Raw genomic sequence first — 19,094 nt, forward strand, 5'->3', positions numbered from 1 at the left:
GCAATGCATGATGGTAGATATTGCTCGGTTAGTGACCATCGGTTGTACACTACTTTTCACGACGCATTGTGGGCAACAATGAGTGCACTATATAGGGAATAAAAAACGTCATTCAACGACAACATTCAGACACCACTACAAAATGGCGGACTCACTATATAGTACACTACAATATATAATGATTAGTGAGGGATTTCGGACACAGCCTGAAAACAGCTATACAAAGAAAAGAAATACAAAATACAGAGAAATAAGGTTTGGCTTTGTCTCTAAAGCTGCACCTGGTTTTGTAGGCATGCAAACTGGAGACAAAAAACGTAAACAGCTGGTCTGGAGTGGCAGAAGCAATCAATGGAGAGTGATAGAGGATGGACAAGAAAAACAGCCACTGTCAGTGTTAGCCAGCCCTCCAGTCATTATCATGTCAAATGATGACTACAGCTACACCAGATTAGGTTCATTTTGTTGAAGTAAAGAGAGGAAGTGAGTGGAGGCTGAACGCGAGCAGACAGTGCACAGCTTAGTTCATCATGTGAACCAGCTTCTGTGAGCCTGGGCTTTGTAGCCCTGCAGTGATGCTCTTTCCTGTATCACCACAACGTTAATTGGTTGCTCTTCTATGCAGACACGAGCATGAGTGGAGAGTTGAAGTCCGGCCGCTCCAGGGCGGGGAGCAAGAGAGCCAGCAACACCACTTACGGGTGAGTAGGAAACACAGACACAGTCCCACCCCTGCACACTCCGAGATAATCATGCACTCTGTTATTTGCTGGAGCCCCTTTATCTGTAACTCAATAGCTGCACCTTAGTGTTGTAATCAGTGCAGTATTATTCCTTATTAGCCTTATACGAGCTGTGAATGTAAGCTGGTATCGATTTTAGCCAGAGGTGCTGTCTCCATCACTCAATGTTTGAATCCATCTGTTAATGCAGCACACACATATGATTGGGGTTGATTACTCTTTATTGCTGGCGGTTCGATACGGCGCCATAGAGCCACACTAACATTAACTGCATGCTTGGATCGCTGGTGAGAGAGACAGCGTAACAGTGTGTGGACTTGTTTGAATTCATCCGTGCCTTCATTACTCTCACCCCCCAACTCTCCCCTTGAACTGCACTGCACCCTGTGCCCCAGCTGCAGCTCTGTAGGCTTGAGCTCCGCTAATGAACATAAAGCACAGAAAATACTCTGCGTCTGTGGGAGGCTTGATTCTCATTTCTCCGCTCTTAGTACATTTTCCACTGCATGTCGATATATCGTCCGCCATACTGTACACGACGCAGAAACAAAAAGAAAATGCACTTAGGAAGCATCACTAAATCAATAACAGTATGCAAAAGGATGAATATATATTGGGTTTGTGAAAACATAGAGTATAGATGCCGAAAAAATTATAATGAAAATGGCTGCATCCATACAGGCACAAGGCTTTTTGCTGACAATGAGAGGAGAGATGCTCACATTAAAGCAGCCTGGGTAAACATAATAAATAATTTTGGAATAGTTTGCAGGACATCTGCCTGAGGACACCAAAATGCAGAGTGGGGTTAGGAATATGAGCAAGAGCAGGAAATAAATATGAACAGATTGTCACGAGCATAATCAGCAAACGTGATTATTATTATTATGCGCTTCTGTGTAACTGGGACTCCACATATGTTTTCCAGCATCACGATAAATACTGATGCTTTTTTTTTGTTCCTGACAGTTCAATTTTCCTGTCCCTCTGTTAAGTTCATCAAATCATGCAGTTCTATATAGATATACAGTTGTATATAGTTGTATACATATTCCAGTGTACAATATTATTTATATTATGTCCCCAGTGTGTCCTTGAGAACAGTTAATGTAGCTTTCCGCCTGTGCTCCCTCTGACCATGTCTGCCTAACCTTAAACCCCCAAACATTATTTGCCCATTCAGCCATGTAGTTATTCAACCGCGTGCAAGCATGCATTAATGAGCTTTAGTCATACACCATGCACACACACACACACACACACACACACACACACACACACACACACACACACACACTGGCACACTAAATGACTAACCACAAATGGAGCCCACCTGAGGTATCGGCCCTGGCAAAGCTTGGGCCCGTGATTTTTCTCAGATGTGACACGCAGGCTCTCTTGGTTCAGTCTAATCAACTCTTATAGAGCTATTTTCGGCAACAGGCAGCTGTTTGCAGCAAAAAGGCATTAAAATTAATTAAATAATGTCTGCTCAGCACCCAATGACAACCTAGCTGTTGGACACAGCAAAGCGTTTTGCAGCTAAAGAGACAGCTCTTTCTCCGACACAAACAATCATGATAATTTCCTAGAGACAGAAACTACAATATAGCGCATGTCACAAATGTAAATTGTGTAGCGACAGCCACCAAAAATCTCTCTGTCCAGACTCCAATAATCCTGTTCTGTGCTGCTGCCAGCGCTGTGCCCCGTCTCCTCCCTCCTCCCACTGTTCTCACCGAGCTGGCAAGCTAAACACCGCCTGTGGCCTAGATTACTTTCTGAAAAACTTTCTAACCCATGTCGAAGAAAGTAGTGTAATCTACTGATGCAACACCATTCACATTGCCAGCAGTTGAACTGTTATTCTTGCTTTTTTTAAAAAAAGAGTATTATCAAGCTTAAAAAAAACAAAAATTTCAACTTCTATCTGCAGTTAATCCCAATAAAAGCTTTTATGTTGAATGTATGTTCATGTATTCCCAGTAATATCTTGTCTCACGATGGCAGGCATGTTTCCACCCCCAGCTACTCGTCCCACTGGCTCTCTCTCATGTGTTTTCCCCTGGCTATTTGCTTAACATCGACCCCAGACAACATGAGGGTTTTGTCATCATTTATCGTTCACGCTTCCTGACTGTCACACTTCCCCTCTAGCTTGGCGAGCCCCAGCTGTGGTAGGAGGGTTTGGGTGGAGGGAGCGGCGTGCGTTTCACAGCCCAGATGCTGCTGCAGCCGCGGCCTTTACGCGCTCCAGTGCACTACTACAAAAGTTCACTGTAGTGTGTGGCCTGTATAGTCAGGCTCAGGTGCCAGAGGAAGAGTCCTGTGTGTGTGTGTACAGATATCTTTGTGAGGACCATTTTGAGCTCACAACTACGGCGTGAGGACAATTTGGGACAGTGGGGACATTTTGGCCTTTCAATTAGCTGTTTAAGGGTTTTTAGGGTTAGAATTAGGTTAGGGTTAGGCATTTAGTGGTGAGGGTTAAGATAAGGGGAAAGGGGCAAGGGAATGCATTTTGCCAGTGAGTGCACTCACTAAGATAGAGGGACTAGAATGTGTTTGTGTGAGTGTGTGTCTTTGTATACTTGTTTTTTGCTCCCTCTTTTGGACCTTGTCAGGACCAGTAGATCTCAAGAGGACCAAAGCTTGGAAATGTGGATTGGTAAAAGTCTTGGTTAGGTTCTCCAAAATGAATGGAAGTCATTCCAATGTGCCAGCAAGGATACCGGGGGCGACCCTGTGTCTGTATACAAATATCGGCCTTGTTCAGACATTAAATCGGAGCTACTCGCGGTCGTAGCTTTCCTCAGTTTAAATGATCAGCCTGTGTCTGGGTTATTAAAGCGCTCATTTTAATAACTGCTCCACTTTGCATCTCGGTGGAGAGGAGCAGTAGCAAGGCAGAGAGAGGGCGGAGAGGGGACTGGCCTGAACACTCAGAATGTGAAGTGAGCATCTGGTCGCTGTTATTTTCGTCTGATTTCTCCATGCACTTGCTTCTTTTAATATTCTCTCATCGGTTTTAATTGTCAGTGGGGCCGGTCAGAGGCGAGTTTGAGTTAGGACGGAAACATTGCAGTAGAACCATCTGTCAAATGGGCTCAGAGAGGCTGATGGGAGCAGCAGAGGTGGGGGCATCATGGTGCGAGTTGTCAGGAGCAGTGGGTGATTTGTCCTATGTGAGACACAGTGGGACACAACTTGAAGCCTAATCTGATGATGAGAGATATTACAAGGATGATAAGAGGTTGACAGGAAATGGGTCACATGCGTTCATGCTAGGGCGATTAATTAAAGATAACTCCAGTTTATTACAGTGTGGGTCTTATTGACATGGTTTTGGCCGTTATTTTTATTGCTTTCAATAACTTTGTACTCATTAAGGGAATTGCTGAGATCTAGGAATGTGTCAGCATCACCACAAAGATGTGTGATGAGAGAAGAAGAATAGTAGATGATCACACAGGGTTAGAGAATGAAGTCCCATTTTCCTCTCGTCCACAGCAGGCATATATCTCATCTAGTTCAGGCCAAAACTATCAAAATAAATTGAAAAAAACAGAATGATCCTCTTTTACAGACAATGTTCCAGCGTTGGGAATAGATCTGTGAAGTTACTGTATGCTGTATTTTTTTCAGTCACATGTTTCTTCATCTCAATTGTTCCTGTGTGTGTCGCCTGAGGAATGGCCAGCTGACATCTGTGAACCACCACAGGCAGTGAGAGGGCAAACAGAGGCAATCTGCACTAAAGAAAACAACATATATTTCTGGACATGTTTCTCTAACATCACTCTGATTGTCGCAACACAGCTGTCTGCCTGCCAGCTGCTATGATACCCACCCACAGCTAAATCTACACACACATCACGGCATTTTTTTACAAGCTATAACCATTATTTAAACATATGAGGTGCATGTTAAACAGGGCCACATACTGGCAGATGTATTTAATCATTTAATACACTATGATTACATTCACATTCATTTATTCCTACTGTGACAGCTAGTACAACATTTTCTTGCTTGGAAAAACCCATAAAACTAGAATGGCACTCAGTAGAGCGCCTTCCTCAGCAAAGGCTCGACAGTCCCCTTATGAAAGCACATTCACTAGATCCTGATTTTTATTTGGATCTGCCCAAAATTACACACACCCATAAATATTAGTTCCCCAAACATTTTTTTCAAGATCCATGATTTATTCGCTGGCAAATTGGTCAAAATGTTTTTTTAAAAAACACTCTATCTAGCAATGTTACACAAAGTTATAAAAAATATTCTGGCATCCGAACCTTTGTACAGATCCAAAATTTAATGGATTCTTTCTTGGCCCATGTTCCATCCTTTCACCAGGTTTTGTGGAAATCTGTTCAGCAGTTTTTCTGTAATCCTACTAAACAACTAACTAACAAACCAGTGCCCATATGAATATACATTTAACACATTTTTGGGGGATCTGCACCAAATGACACCCACTCATAAATATTACTCTCATAAACATGTGTATCAGTAAGATCCATGAATGTTCTGTGAGAAATCCATGGAAATGTTGAAAAAGCTCACAATGATGAAGAAGATGGGCAAAAAAAATCCTGTATCCGCACCAAAATAGACAGGTTCGTCCTTGGGCCATGTTCATGCACACAAACAAACACACAAACAAACACAGACAAAAACATAACGTCCTTGACAAAGGTAATAACCATAAAATACAGAGACGACATAGTGCTTGTTACCCTCTTTCCAGTGTGGCTGTCAGGTTATGATGTGAAGTGGTTCCTCATGATTCATGCAGGAGTGTGATGTGAGCTCATGACTGGTGCTGTGTGATTCTGTGAATGGTACAAAACACATCCTGCAGGCCACCACATTCAGTCATTGTAGTGCGTACTTGATATTTGATTGTTCTTATACATATTGAAAAAGTCAATAATAAAACAAGAAAAATACATACAGGAGAAAAATCACCCACTGCAGCGGGACCGTGGTTTTCCTTGTTCATTGTTGTACATTGAAAAGCACTTGAGAGTACACTGCAGCTCACAGTGATGAATTTCGTGCCATTTAGTTTTTCACAAATAGCAAGAGCATTCTGCTTATGTCGGCACATTTGTAAAATGAAGTTTAATGAAGTGTGGAGAGAGTTCTGGGCCTGTGTGAATAATATATCAGTGTTTGCTTTGTGAGCAGCAGTGTTGTTCTGGCCATGTCAGACACAACGTGACCAATCAGCTCTTATGACAAACTGTGAAACGAGAATGAAACTTTCTCATTCCCAACACAACGAGATTTGAGTGTGACATGAAATCAATGGTTGGTGTTATTGTGAGTCCTTTCCAAAGATAAGATTGTACAGACATGGAGTATGTGATCCTGTTCAAATAAATGTATCAGGTCTGTTATTGACCAAGATAGTTTTGATTATGAGCCAAGAAATAACGTTGATAGTTACACATAGACTTATTTAATTATCTTTGCTGTAAACATTTGTACTCCTGTGTGCCGGCAACAGGACTCTGTTTTCAGGTGGTCCGTCTGATCTCTTCAATAACTCAAGATCATCTTGAGGGAATTTCTTCAAATTCGACACAAACGTTCACTTGGACTCAAAGATGAACTCATTCGATTTTGGTGGTCAAAGGTCGCAGTGATCTCATGTTCTTGTGAATGTGATTCATCAGGAACACCCATAGGGAATATCATTATATCTGACACAAACTTTCATATGGACTCAACGATGACCTGATCAGAATTTGGTGGTCGAAGCTCAAGGTCACTGTGACCTCAAAAACATGAACTTGGCTTCTTGAACATGATATCTGAAGTCTGACTTTACGGCATTTCTTCAGATTTTGACCAGTTGTCACTTGGAACGAAATATTAACTAATTCGATTTCAATGGTCAAAGGTCACAGTGACCTCATATGAATCTAGAAAAAAATGCATGGAAACTAAACTCTTGTGATTGTTGGTGGCATAGAAACGTGGAGCAGTAATTGTAGCTATGCAGTTGCTGTGAATAGTCAACTCTCCATGATGACAGGTTTTTCACCCTGTCTTAGAGTGTGGCAGTGTAGAACAGCTACAGTACAAATATTTGCCTTTAAATTACTTCACATGACACTTTGTGCGCACGATTTTGTTTGAAGCTCGCAGCCTCGACAGCGTCCTCACACACTATCCCTTTGTGGGTGAGCCAGGGACCCTGAATGGCAAGCATATCAATTGGGTGGCAGTTTTTGCTTGTGCCATGGCCAAAAACAGCCCACTAACTATTCACCAAAGCCTGATGTACCTTCCCCTTTCACTCCAGCAGCAATTTCAGGGTGTAACTGCTGCTTTCGTTTTTGCTGTTTTCATTTTCCTCCTGTCATTTGTCGGATTTCTCTCTGCATGGATGCACAGAGGATTCGCTGTCCACGGTCTGCTCCTGTGGGAGACGACATGAGGGGCAGTACTATAGGTAAAGGTCAGTGCAGTCAGAGGTGGACATACTGCTGGGGAAAAGGTCAGAGCAGGGAGGAGAGTGCACCTGCTGGTGTCGGGGGCCACAGCCAAAGCCTCCGAGACGGCAGAGGACAACTGAAGATAGGAGACGTGTGGATGGAGGGAGGGGAGGTATGAGGAAAGGGAGGGAGGTGGTGGAAATCATGTTCTGTGGAGATAAGGTCATGAGCAGGTGGTGGTGACACCAGTAGCTCAGAGCATGATGGCAACAGTGACCCCGATCACATAACTGAGAAAATCAAAAAGATGTTTTTCTATGTGTCACTGTGTGTGTGCATGTGTGCATGGTAGTTTATATCCATATATTCTGTGGCTGTGTGCAATAGCAAGTCACATGAGCTATCTCCCCTGTCCTGCAGACTTATCACTCTGCAGGAGTTGGTCCCTCTGCTAATGAAGTCATCTCTATCCCTACACTGACTACCCTACGCTGGGAGGAGAAAAGTAAGGGAAGCAGATGGGAGAGGGAGAAATGGAGGCATGGATGAGGATTGATGCAAATGTGCAGGGTGCAACACGGAGTGAACGACATCACAGAGGACAAGTGTGAAACAATTGAAAGAGAGAGGAGCAGATAGCGGAGAAAAAATGCAGAGGGAGAAAGGAGTAACAGTGAGGGGTGAGGAAAGCAAAGGAGGCAAAGCAAGTGAGCACTGCACTGCGTGTCATTGGCCCCCTGGCGGGAACAATCCATCTCAAATTGATCTTCCAGCTCGGCCCAGCAGGGCATTCTGAATCAATCTCAAATTGATCTCTGTGCCAGAGGTCGGGAAAACTAGCAGTGGAGCTTATCAGAAATATAGTGGTGCTGGGAGGATCTGACAGGGAAACTTATCACACTGCACAACAGGAAATAGGCTCTGAGCCCCCGGGGCAGCAAGAGGACGAGCCTGCTCCCTGTATACACACACACTCACACACACAGGCAATTGCATGCAAGCACACACACACACACACACACACACAGTATGTCTCTGCGTGTACCCAACACAACCCCCACACAACACATGCTCCCCAGTGTTCAGCACCGTACAGATACTGTGTATAGACACAGTCACATAAACAAACTGGCTCACACAAGCTCTCACACCCTCTGCACCGGCATCAGCACACACACCCAGAGGCTACCTTTAAAAAATAAAAACTTTGTGCGAGCACAATGTGTCAATATATTTTAGGTTAGACAGGTAAGATTTGAGGCCTCGAGCTCTTAATGACTTATAACACATTTAATGTGTCCTCAGCAAGGCTGTGTGAGAGGCCGGAGGAAAGACGATCAATATACCGTCTTGCATTTAGAGCGTCAGTCAGCTTAGGGGAGCAGCCGGCCTCTCCAGGCCCAGTAAAAATAAAACCATATGAACAATCATTCAAAAGTGACTCTCGCCAAACAGAATCTCTGGAAGCACGTGGAAAGTCCAGCACAGGAGTGTAGCAACTCAGTGACTGTGTGTGCTCTAATGAAAAGTCCTGCTACTCGAGGTAATTTTGAATCTTTGTAGACTCCTGAGTGTTGTGATCACTGTATCACGTGTGTGTTTCTAAAGCTGCATTCAGAGATAAATGGTAAATGCTCTGTATTTATAATGCACTTTTCTAGTCTTGATGATCACCCAAGGCGCTTCACAGTACAGTTTGCCAATCACCCATTCATACCCACATTCATACAGTGCATCTATGAGGGGCAACTGGGGTTCAGTATCTTGCCCAAGGATACTTCGGCATGCAGATGAGGAAGACTGGGATCGAACTGCCGACCTTCAGGTTGGAGGACGACCGGCCCCCTCTTAGCCACAGCCGAGATGCAGCTGAAGTCCGCACATTTTCCTGAAATTTTCCAGAGGTTCTGTATGTGAGAAGGCAAATGTCCCAGTCAATTGCTCTGGGATTTTCGTGAAGTTTTTCTCCCAGCCCCCAAGTAAAATGACCGAAATGTTGAGGATGTTTTTAACAAATTGCAAATTGATGCATCAGGGTGAAAGAGAGGTGTGATCCATGCAGCTTTTAGCAATAAGTGCACATCTGACCTGAACAATCTCCTGCTGCGTTCTTTATATGTGAGAGGCAAAGTCCGGAAAATATCCAGACCTAATTTTCCAGACATTTTCCAGAGTTTATATCTTAAAATGGCTCAAATTTTCAAGTTTGCCTCTGTAACAGAAAGTTTATTTGCTAATTATTTCCACTTGTTTACACTGTGATCACTGCGAAGCCTCGGTCAGAAAACTCAACAAAAAATCCTCCAACCATCTCTATCCTGGCAGGCTTTCGATGCAAAATGTTTGCTTCATTGTGCATTCCGCAGTGGAATTTGTAGAACGTCGTAGAAATTCTGCATGAGCTACCCAGACACCTCCCCTCGCCTCAATGTTCCAGGCAAATGTTTGTGGACTTTGCTTGTTCTTTCTCTCACTTTTCATCGCTGTGTGGGTCACCAGAACCTGAAGCTGGCAGCAACTTAACAGAACGAGGGCCAGGGACCAGAACGCACAGGAAACTCAAAGTTCATTTTGACGTCAGAGAGAGCTGCAGTGTGACACAGAAATGGGGTGAGGGGAGCGATACGGGCAGTGCAGTGGAAAAGAGTGAGGGCTGAGCGTCAGGGTGTTTGAGCAAGTCAGCATTTGGGAGGCAGCATGAGAGACCTTTCTCTGTGGCCTGGACTGGAAAAGCTCTCTGTCAGCACTGAGGGGTAATGGGGGTTAGTGGGGGGGAATAGAGGGAGAGAAGATGAGTGTGTGAGTGTATAAAAAAAGTGCGAGTGTGTGGGTACAAGTAGCTGCGTGTGCCAAAGAATACTACAATGACCCCAGTGATTATCAGCACTACAGTGAGCTGACTGTGCCAGCGCTCATGATTCCAAATAATTGTCTCCCTGTAAAAACTGGAGCATTCAGTGAATTTCAGGTAAAAAGTTTTTAGCGGAACATATCTTATAATTTAAAAAGTCTCATTGGGGATCGAAACCAGCACCTCCCATGAATCAGCTGCCGTGATACCAAGACAGATGCAAATTCAAAGACAGATCATTACCAGGACACCCTGGTGTGGTTTAGCTGTCCTCTTGCCTCGGTGCCAAGTGCATAAACTCTCTGATGACCAGCTTATGTTAATTAATGCTTCTGCAAAGACAGGCCAGACATGCTCCTCGACATTTGGCCTCCACACACGCACACACACACTTAACAACCTCCCCACAGTTTCACACTTCATTTATTCTTGCAGTCTAACCTGCGATACCAACCAATGAATGCCCTTCATCCTGTCTATACGACGACCTTCCGTTCACGGATTTCATTACCCTATAACAAAAGCCTATAACTACCACATGTCAAACGTCAGCCTTTACTGTTACTTAAATATCATTTTATTGGGAACCCTAAACCATTGTCAAGCAGAAACTGAACTGTTCGGATATTTGCCCCAAATGTCAAGCGGACTTACTGTACCCATGTTGTCTGTGCTGTAGCTTGCAACAGACACGTGTGTAGAAGTGTTTCTTGTTTTCGTCAAAATACACACACAAAAATATTTACAGTACATGTATTATTTTTAGATTAGTAAAGCTGTATGTTCACATGGTTATGTTTTTTTTTATATCTCAGTCATTGTGGAAGTGGGCACACGTGCACCTATGGCCAGCGACACATGCAGGTTTTTTGTGCTTTGGTACATCTACAACATCTTTTTATGTCTCTCTATTCTGTCTTTTTCCTCTTGTTTTTGAATGTTTATGATTTATGATTATGATTTGTAAAGTCCCAGGAAAAGATCAAGTTGAAAAACTTGCATGGTTGCATCGTCACACCAAGTTGCTCTGCCCTGGACAAATCGGCCGCGCTGCCTTGTTCTGTCTAAACGCACCATAAGAGCTCCGTTCAGTATAAAAAAATAACCAGTGTGTAAAATTGTATCACAAATTCAATATAATATTAAAAATGAAATAATATTATTTCTGGAAAAACCAAACAAAAGGTTGTTGAAGTTTAAAATTATATATGGGGCAGTATGCAGTCCAAACATTTTAATAAATGGCAAATCAAAGTAGTTCATCACTGATATTTGTTCTATAATCTCAATACTGTGTCCAGTCAGCCCTGCACATTCATATTCACATACATTTCCTACAGAGCCATACTACAACCACATGTGTTTAAGCTACATTTATCAGAAGGATTGTTAGGATGGCATACATGCTATTGAAAATCTTCTGTCCTCATACTTTCTCTAATACTGTGGACTTTCTGTTTTAGTGTTTTGTTTCGGCTGCATGTTTCTTGGATCTCAAAATTCTACTAATGGCCTCTTCACTGCACTACCACACTGTTATTCTCACAGCCGTACGGACACATTGAGCTCTATTTAAACAATCTAAGTGCACGGTCTAAAGCGCACAAGCAGACCATCCCTGTGTGCTACAAGTAGTGTGTATGCACATACTGCAACCCGCCTGTGTAAGTGCGTATTACTATTTTAAACATAACAGTTAAATACCCCACCACTGAGGTTTTTGTCGATTGAAAGCACCAAGATATTGCAGCAACAACAACAGGCCTGACCACGCCTCATTTTAACACCAACACACCCATGAGTGTTCAGACGGGGCACATGTGCATTTGCTTTTTAAACGACATGGGCACTGGTCCCTCCTTCACCATTGTCAGTGGACTTCACAGTTTTTCCCCGGTGCTTCATGGTTGACGTCACAAACTGAGAAGCTCTCTCAACTCGCTGTCTTGCCAAAACAGCGCATTCACCCGGGTGTCACATTTCCATCACTGCTGATCGGAGCTGATAAAAATACTGCAGAGTCATTTGCCGATTGTATCCTTTCCCATTGTAGACAGAAGCCAGATGTTAGTGGGTATTAGTGGGTTTGGTGACCAGTGGAAAAAGGGCTTGAGTCCGAAACTAGCACAGACCCTTGGGTCACCATCGGCAGCCATGTCTCCCCCCTTTCCTTTTACCACATCTCTCTGTCTTCACTTTTGATTCCTCAGCCTCTTTCCTTCTCCATCATTAACGAGAATGAGGCAAACACAGGGAGGTTGTTGACAGAGCACGGCCGCTGTTGGCTGAGGTTAAACTTTTGCCCAGTGAGGATCGCAGACTGCAGTGTGAGGTTGACTTAGCAAATGTCAGTCCTGTCGATCACAGTTAAAAACACAGACAGCTCTCAGGAGACCCTTTCTGAATGGCAGCTTATTATTTGCTCTAGATATCCCCTAAATGTTCTGATCCTCTGTCGCTGTCCGATAGAAGAAGAGGATTTGTTCTGCAGGATGACAAAGTCAAACTAGACACAGCTACACACACGCGCGCACACACACACACACACCAAAACCTTTGGCATTTTTGTGAAAAGGTCTTGTCTTTTTTACTTTTAATGGAAGCAAAGAAGTTCATTTTAGCGCGTGCTGCTTTGCCCTTCATGCGATTGAGCCTAAAGGACTTTTAGCTTTTAATTCTTCAATGATTTCAGGACAACAGCACAGTTCAGGACACGGAGACGATGCAGGAGCTCAACAGAGTTGAAAAGGCTGGAAGGATTAATTACTCCGGGCAGCCTCGGGTAACCTTTTTAACTTTGCGCTGTATTAGCCAGTTTTGACGGGGATAGTCACCCCTGTTAGAGGAAGCGCCTTGATATCCATGCTCCTCGTGCTCTTTACGGGGAATGGGTGCGGGGGGAGGGGCCTCTGGATGTCACCCGTCACCTTACCGCTGTGTAATGCAGCTAATTAGCGCTAAGTGTCCTGAACTCTGAAATTTCCAATTACTGCTCCCAGCGAGACCCGGCACTTTTGATGAATGGCAACGAGCTAAAGCGGTTGGCCCTCCTGCAGAGAGGCCACATATATACATGTATGAGGAGGTATTTACGTGCACAGCGTCAATAATAGGAAGATGACATGTTAACCAGCCCTCTTTTCCCACTACAAGCTGAAATTCTGAAGACCTCGTCTAAGTTGGTCCAAAAAAAACAAAATGTATAAAGAAGCGTCATTGGCTCAGTTTGTTTTGTGCTGTTGCAGATGGTCTTAAGTCACACAGAAGAATCAGACTTATCCCATTCCAAACACTGTGCCTCCAGGAGGATTAGGCCACATCATCAACGCTACTGAGGGGATTCTGCAGTGCACATACACACAGAGTTAAACCCACACTTTTGCACATATTTATGTTGTGAAGAAATACCTACGCCCACATACTGTACACTCCATAGAATTCACTGTAGCACACACAGAAATGTAGGCTATACTGTCTTTCAGTGATTTAAATTCATAGGTTGGAGTTTCAGCCGCTGTGATCTTTTTTTTTCCAGCGTCAAACAGAGGTCAGCTGCATCTGATCAGATTGGATTATACATTATTACATTATGAGGGGATTTTTTTTTTATCTGCGACAACAGAACACGGGCAGCTTGATTCATTTATTTACACCCTGTCCTGCAAGATCGCTAAATTAGCAATTAATATAAAAGCTAATTTGGGCTTTTAATCACAGCAGAAACCAGTGTCTGATTTGAAAGGCAGATTATGTTAATCTTTTGTTTCGACAGTCCACGGCAATTAACAGTCTCCCCTCCTCTCCTCAGCTCCTTCCATCTCATCTCGTCTCGTCTCCTTCCTCTCGTCTCCTCTCTTTCCTCTCCTCTCCTCTCCTCAGCTCCTTCCATCTCCTCTCGTCTCCTCTCCTTCCTCTTGTCTCCTCTCCTTCCTCTTGTCTCATCTCCTCTTACAGACAAGATCGAGCCTTTTTTCTTAGTGTGAACCCAAATGCAGGCTGGGCCACATAGCAAGGAAGTGAGATTCGATCACAAGTGGTCACAGGAGACACATTCAGGATGGTCTTTAATACCTGGTGTGAACAGATATACTCAGGACTCGTGTTAATACCAGGTCTGAACTGGGCAACTGTCTTCTGTCCTATGTGGGAAAGCATTTAAATACACTCTCCTCAATGACTCAGTTGTGTCGAACTGATGTATTTCAGTTTCCCATCAGTTGTAGCGGCTCTCCGGCACATTAAAACACAGGCTGTTTCACGATGACAGTTGAATTGCCACACCTCGTGCCTGCCTTGGCTGATCCTACGAGCCCGCTGCATCAGTCAGGAATGTCCACACCCTGACAGCTGTGGGAGAATCTGACTCATTTCTCTTTCTGTCCCCTTCCTCCTTGTCTCTTCCACAAACTCTCCATTCGCTCATTCTTCGGCTCCTTTCCCCTCCACTTTATCCACTCATGTCGGTAGCGATTTTCCAATACCATTTTTCCTTTCCCAATACCGATACCTGCACTTTGCGCATCGGCCGATCTTACCGATCAAGTACCAGTGCATTAAAAAAGCTAACAACTTATATAATGTATTTCAACTGCTGTATGCTTCTAACACTGTATGGAAATGATGGTTGCTGTCGTGGGTGTATGACCTGGCTCAGGTTAGAACTTCTTTTATTATCTAGTTTGACAGTCATAACTGAAAATACACCACAATTACTACCTTTAAATAGCTTTTTAACTGAAGTCTTGCAAGTGGTGCATGTCGCCATTTTATTTGTGGGACTTTCCAGCATGAAATATGACCGTATTCCTGACTAACGCTACACTACTGAAAATCACTTCTTCTTCAACACTCTAAAAACAGTACTTGCCAGTGGCAGTACAGTGCAGCTGCCGTTTTGGAGCAGCAAAGAAGTGATTTCCAGGAAAAGAAAATTGCAGTTCTATCTGTGTGAAACTAATATACTTTAACTTTAAAGACGTGGTATCAGGTTGGCACATAGATTTGCGTGCTCACGGATGCCCGACCCGGCCTTTTTGGAAGTATCCGATGCTGGTATTGGAACATCTCTACCTGTTAAAGAGCTCTTGCACACCTATGAGGCTACATAAAGGATTTATTCTGATCAAAGAGGAAAATGTCTTTCCTCTGTGGTTCACTCTCCAGTTCCCTGTTGTCTGACGCCAGGCACACAGCAGTGGTGGAAGCGTCGCGAAGCACCACGAAATGCTGTCCGCTTCCTTTCGGCGGCCATGTTAATTGATTGGGCTGTTCACACCGGCGCAATGGTTTCGGCGTCTGTTCGGGCGAATCGTGCCAGAAAACCCACTGAAAATCTATTTTAAACAATATAAATGATATATTATATATGATATTAATGATCAAATATGCATCCCATACTTTAGATTTTCCTGCCGTTCTATTTCCCCGATTTCCCCCCCAAATTTCCCCCTCTGCCCATCCACTGTAATATATGCGCTCAAGAAGTAGACATACATGTACTACAGTTGTTATCCAGGAAGTCACATGTTAAGTATTAAGTTATTACTTACTCATGACAAATATCAGCTATATGTGTCATTACAAAGTAGCAGAACAAACAGAATCGCGGGCTGAGCGGCACGGAGAAATGCGCTTCCGGTGTGAATAGCCAGGCGGTTGCTCGCACGAGAATTGGCGCCTCCGCCTCCGGTGTGTCCCTGGCGTGATACGTGTTGCTTCTGAGGCTGCAGCTCTGCTCCCATGATGCAGCAGGTCTCCCCCAGCTGCACTCTCTTAGCCCACTGCTCTCGAGCTCCTCTTTCTGATGGTATGACTGCAATCAAATCTAAAGGGCCGTCAGCCATTCAGAGACACTTAAACCAAAGTGAAGAACGATGAGTGCAATCTGACACATAAACCTCCATATATTTTCAGACTTAATAAATTGCTCTAAGGCCATTATTTAACCTTGATGCATGTAAGGATATAAATCTATGAGCTCCACGAGTTTCCATTACTCCACTGCCTCTCGTGCTACGGCCTGTAGCTGTATATCACTGCCCTGTGGTACATGCAGTATATCCGAATGAAGCAAACCAGTTGGCCAAGCAGTAATGGATGTCAAGGAGCAGATTACATGGTGATGTGTTATTGATCGGCTGCTTTCCTTCACGCCATTGATTAAAGCAGCAGAGTGTGTGATCGCTGCATGTTTAAGTGGGTAATCAGGAAATAATAAAGATGCTCCTTGTCAAATGTTAAGTCTCCCTCAGGATGAAACGTGAAAGCTACCACATGTGTGAAAGTTATTGACTGTATATATCACAATAATTCGGAAGACAATTATTTATAGATGATGCAACCAAATATATATATTTTTTAATATTGTCTGCGATTGAACCAGGGGGATTAAGTCCTTTTTTAAATTATATCACGATAAAAAATGTTGCATCAGTCGATATCGATAATTATCCCAATAAATGTCATATTATTATTTAAGTTTGAAGACAGATTTTTACTCCTGATTGACGATTGTGAGTGTGGTGGAAATTTTGGTCAACAAACGAGGTTCTGAGACAAGTTGTCTTTGTAAATTTATTTGTAAAACGCTTTCTGCAGAAAGGATCACACAGGCAAGGTGGAGGTTGCAAGTGAGATGAAATGTGAAGTGTCTGTGCTCATAAGTGTCTCCTCCTGACCCAAAAATACGAAGAGGGGGCTGTGTGAATGTATTGTTCTGTGTCTGGAACTTATCGTCTGATAAGGTGTGACTGATAGGCTCCATCCTAAATGTGTTGGAGAGGAAATAGTATCATGTATGGTTAGGGTGTCAGCTGAGTTCTTCAAACAAAGGACACACACAGTTAAACCAGAGTAGAGCAAAAGGTCACATGATAAGGTGATATCAGGATCAACTTCTGCAAGACATGAATAGACAATGGGCTCACATGCTAGACAGTGGGTGCACCATAAAGTTTGTGTTGAGCTGTACCCTAGATTGAAATGTCTGCTGTAAGCATAAACTAAGAAGTTATCAAGTAAATTTCCATTACATGAGTCGAGCTTCACTGAACTTTCAATAAACAGGTGAACAGCTCTTTATGCAGCAGCAGTGGCGTAGCTTCGTGGTTTCGTGGACTGAGTCCTGCAGTCGGTCTCTTCTCGCTGCGACTCAGTAACTGCAGGTCCCTTTTACTGTTTCAGAAAGAAATCTGCAACCAGCATCGCCACAGGCCAAACAAACAGGTTTAGAACAGACTCTAAACTAGAACAGACTCTAAACTAGAGATAATTGATGGTGCGTTGTGATACAAATAACATAAATGATATGACTCCATATGAGCTATAACATACCATACAGTTTTGTTATTAATTTTGACCATGTGCATATTCAGTGTATTTAATGCAGAGGGGCGTAAATGGAGCATCACTCGTGGCTTTAAAAAACAAGAGAGACAGAAGAAGGGATTTTGAATGTGATTGAAATGAAGAGAATAGGAGCGACAGTGATTAAATGAAAGGCTAAGGGGGAGTAGATTAGCTCAGATTTTGTCCTTAGAGAGTGTTTGAGAGGGAGAACAAGCTGCCAGCATCTCCTTCATCTTCCCTTCGTCCCCCATCAAAGCTGCTACGCTTTCATCTTCATCATACTCACCCTCAACATCCCGTGGTGTCTCTGCTCTGTCTCCCTCTGTCTCTCCTCTAACAGTCAGTCCGTGAACACAAATAATATTTTCTGATGTTATGGCTGGGCAACAAGAAAAATCCCCAAAATCTAATTTCTTCCTCACACAATTTAGAAATAAACTGAGGTACATCACCTTGGGGTTCTACTTGACAGGTGATCACCTTAATTTTTTTCTTATCCACACTAGATAATGGAGTGAGGTCAATGCAGAGTAATGTGCTTCCTGTGCTTTGTCGTAGTTAGTTTGAACCATAGACTGTATTTAAAGATGGACGACATAAATGCTCCCCAAAAGCCAAAGCATCTTGATCTCCGCCTGGTGGGTGGCTGCAGTATAGGTCTCCTCCATGTTAGTTGATGGGAGATGGATCAAACTAAAAAGTGAAAGTACACGTGGAATAGATTTTTCTCAAAGATGATTTCTGACATTTTAAGTAGTTCTTACTTAAACTACATTTACTTTTCGAGCAATTTTAGTTTTAATCATTTGATGCTTTAAAAACGGGGTGAAACATAATGATTGACAGCTGAGATTGGCTCGGGATTGGTCAAGCATGTGTATTGTCTGGACCTCAATACCTCGATTGCTATACTGGCAGCGTTTGTCCGGGATATTTTGACATTTCTGGAGAGAGGGAGGAAGTAGAGACGTGTCATTCATATTTATATACAGTCTCTGGTTTGAACCAGCTGAAAGAAAACTGTGACTCATCAGCTCAGTGTGTGGATAAATATCTCAACACTCTAAAGGAGAGAACATCTCATCATCAAACTGCTTCTTAACAGGCGAAGACATGGCTGGATGAAAGAGGAGAAGATCTGGTTTTCTGAGTTTTACTGTTTTACGGCATATCTTTGGAACCTGTCCTGTTTATTACACTGTTCATTTTGAGAGAGCAAAACGTGAGCATCAGATCCTTTGGTAGCAACAGACATTAGGAACGCCTCTTTGTAATCACGACCAACTGACACAACATCATTCACAGCCTGTCTGCATTTGTTCATGTGACTAATAATGTAACAACAGGTGTGGGTACAGTGCATAATGGAACACAATGGGGAGCCTATAAACACTAATAAAAACGCCAACACATGTATAACATGAGACTTGCGATCATAAATCTGTTGCCACATTGCTCGATGGGAGTTTTCCCGACACACAAACAATGTGTTTCTATATTAATAGATTGGGGGCAGCATGGTGGTACAGTGGTTTGCACTGTTTCCTTTACAGCAAGAAGGGTTTTGGTTTGAAACCCATGCAGTTTGGCCTGGGTCTTTCCGCCCCGTGCCCACGTGGGTTTTCCTGCATAGATTCAATATATTCTCCTCTTAACGGCTCATTACTAGTGATGAATGCAATATTCACACCTGCTTTT

General features: G+C 43.3%; 1 protein-coding gene across 2 annotated transcripts in view; it reads left to right on the forward strand.

The window, feature by feature from the left end:
* Window positions 1-19,094, forward strand: part of si:dkey-234i14.2 (heterogeneous nuclear ribonucleoprotein C) — a 63,872-nt gene that overhangs the window by 29,442 nt on the left and 15,336 nt on the right. For both annotated transcript variants that reach the window (XM_034581229.1, XM_034581230.1), the window contains one exon: window positions 626-701. In XM_034581229.1, coding sequence (XP_034437120.1) covers window positions 626-701 — 76 coding nt within the window. The remainder of the gene's footprint in view (window positions 1-625; window positions 702-19,094) is intronic.

Source organism: Hippoglossus hippoglossus, chromosome 3 (assembly GCF_009819705.1).
Source record: "Hippoglossus hippoglossus isolate fHipHip1 chromosome 3, fHipHip1.pri, whole genome shotgun sequence".
NCBI classification, from domain to species: domain Eukaryota; kingdom Metazoa; phylum Chordata; class Actinopteri; order Pleuronectiformes; family Pleuronectidae; genus Hippoglossus; species Hippoglossus hippoglossus.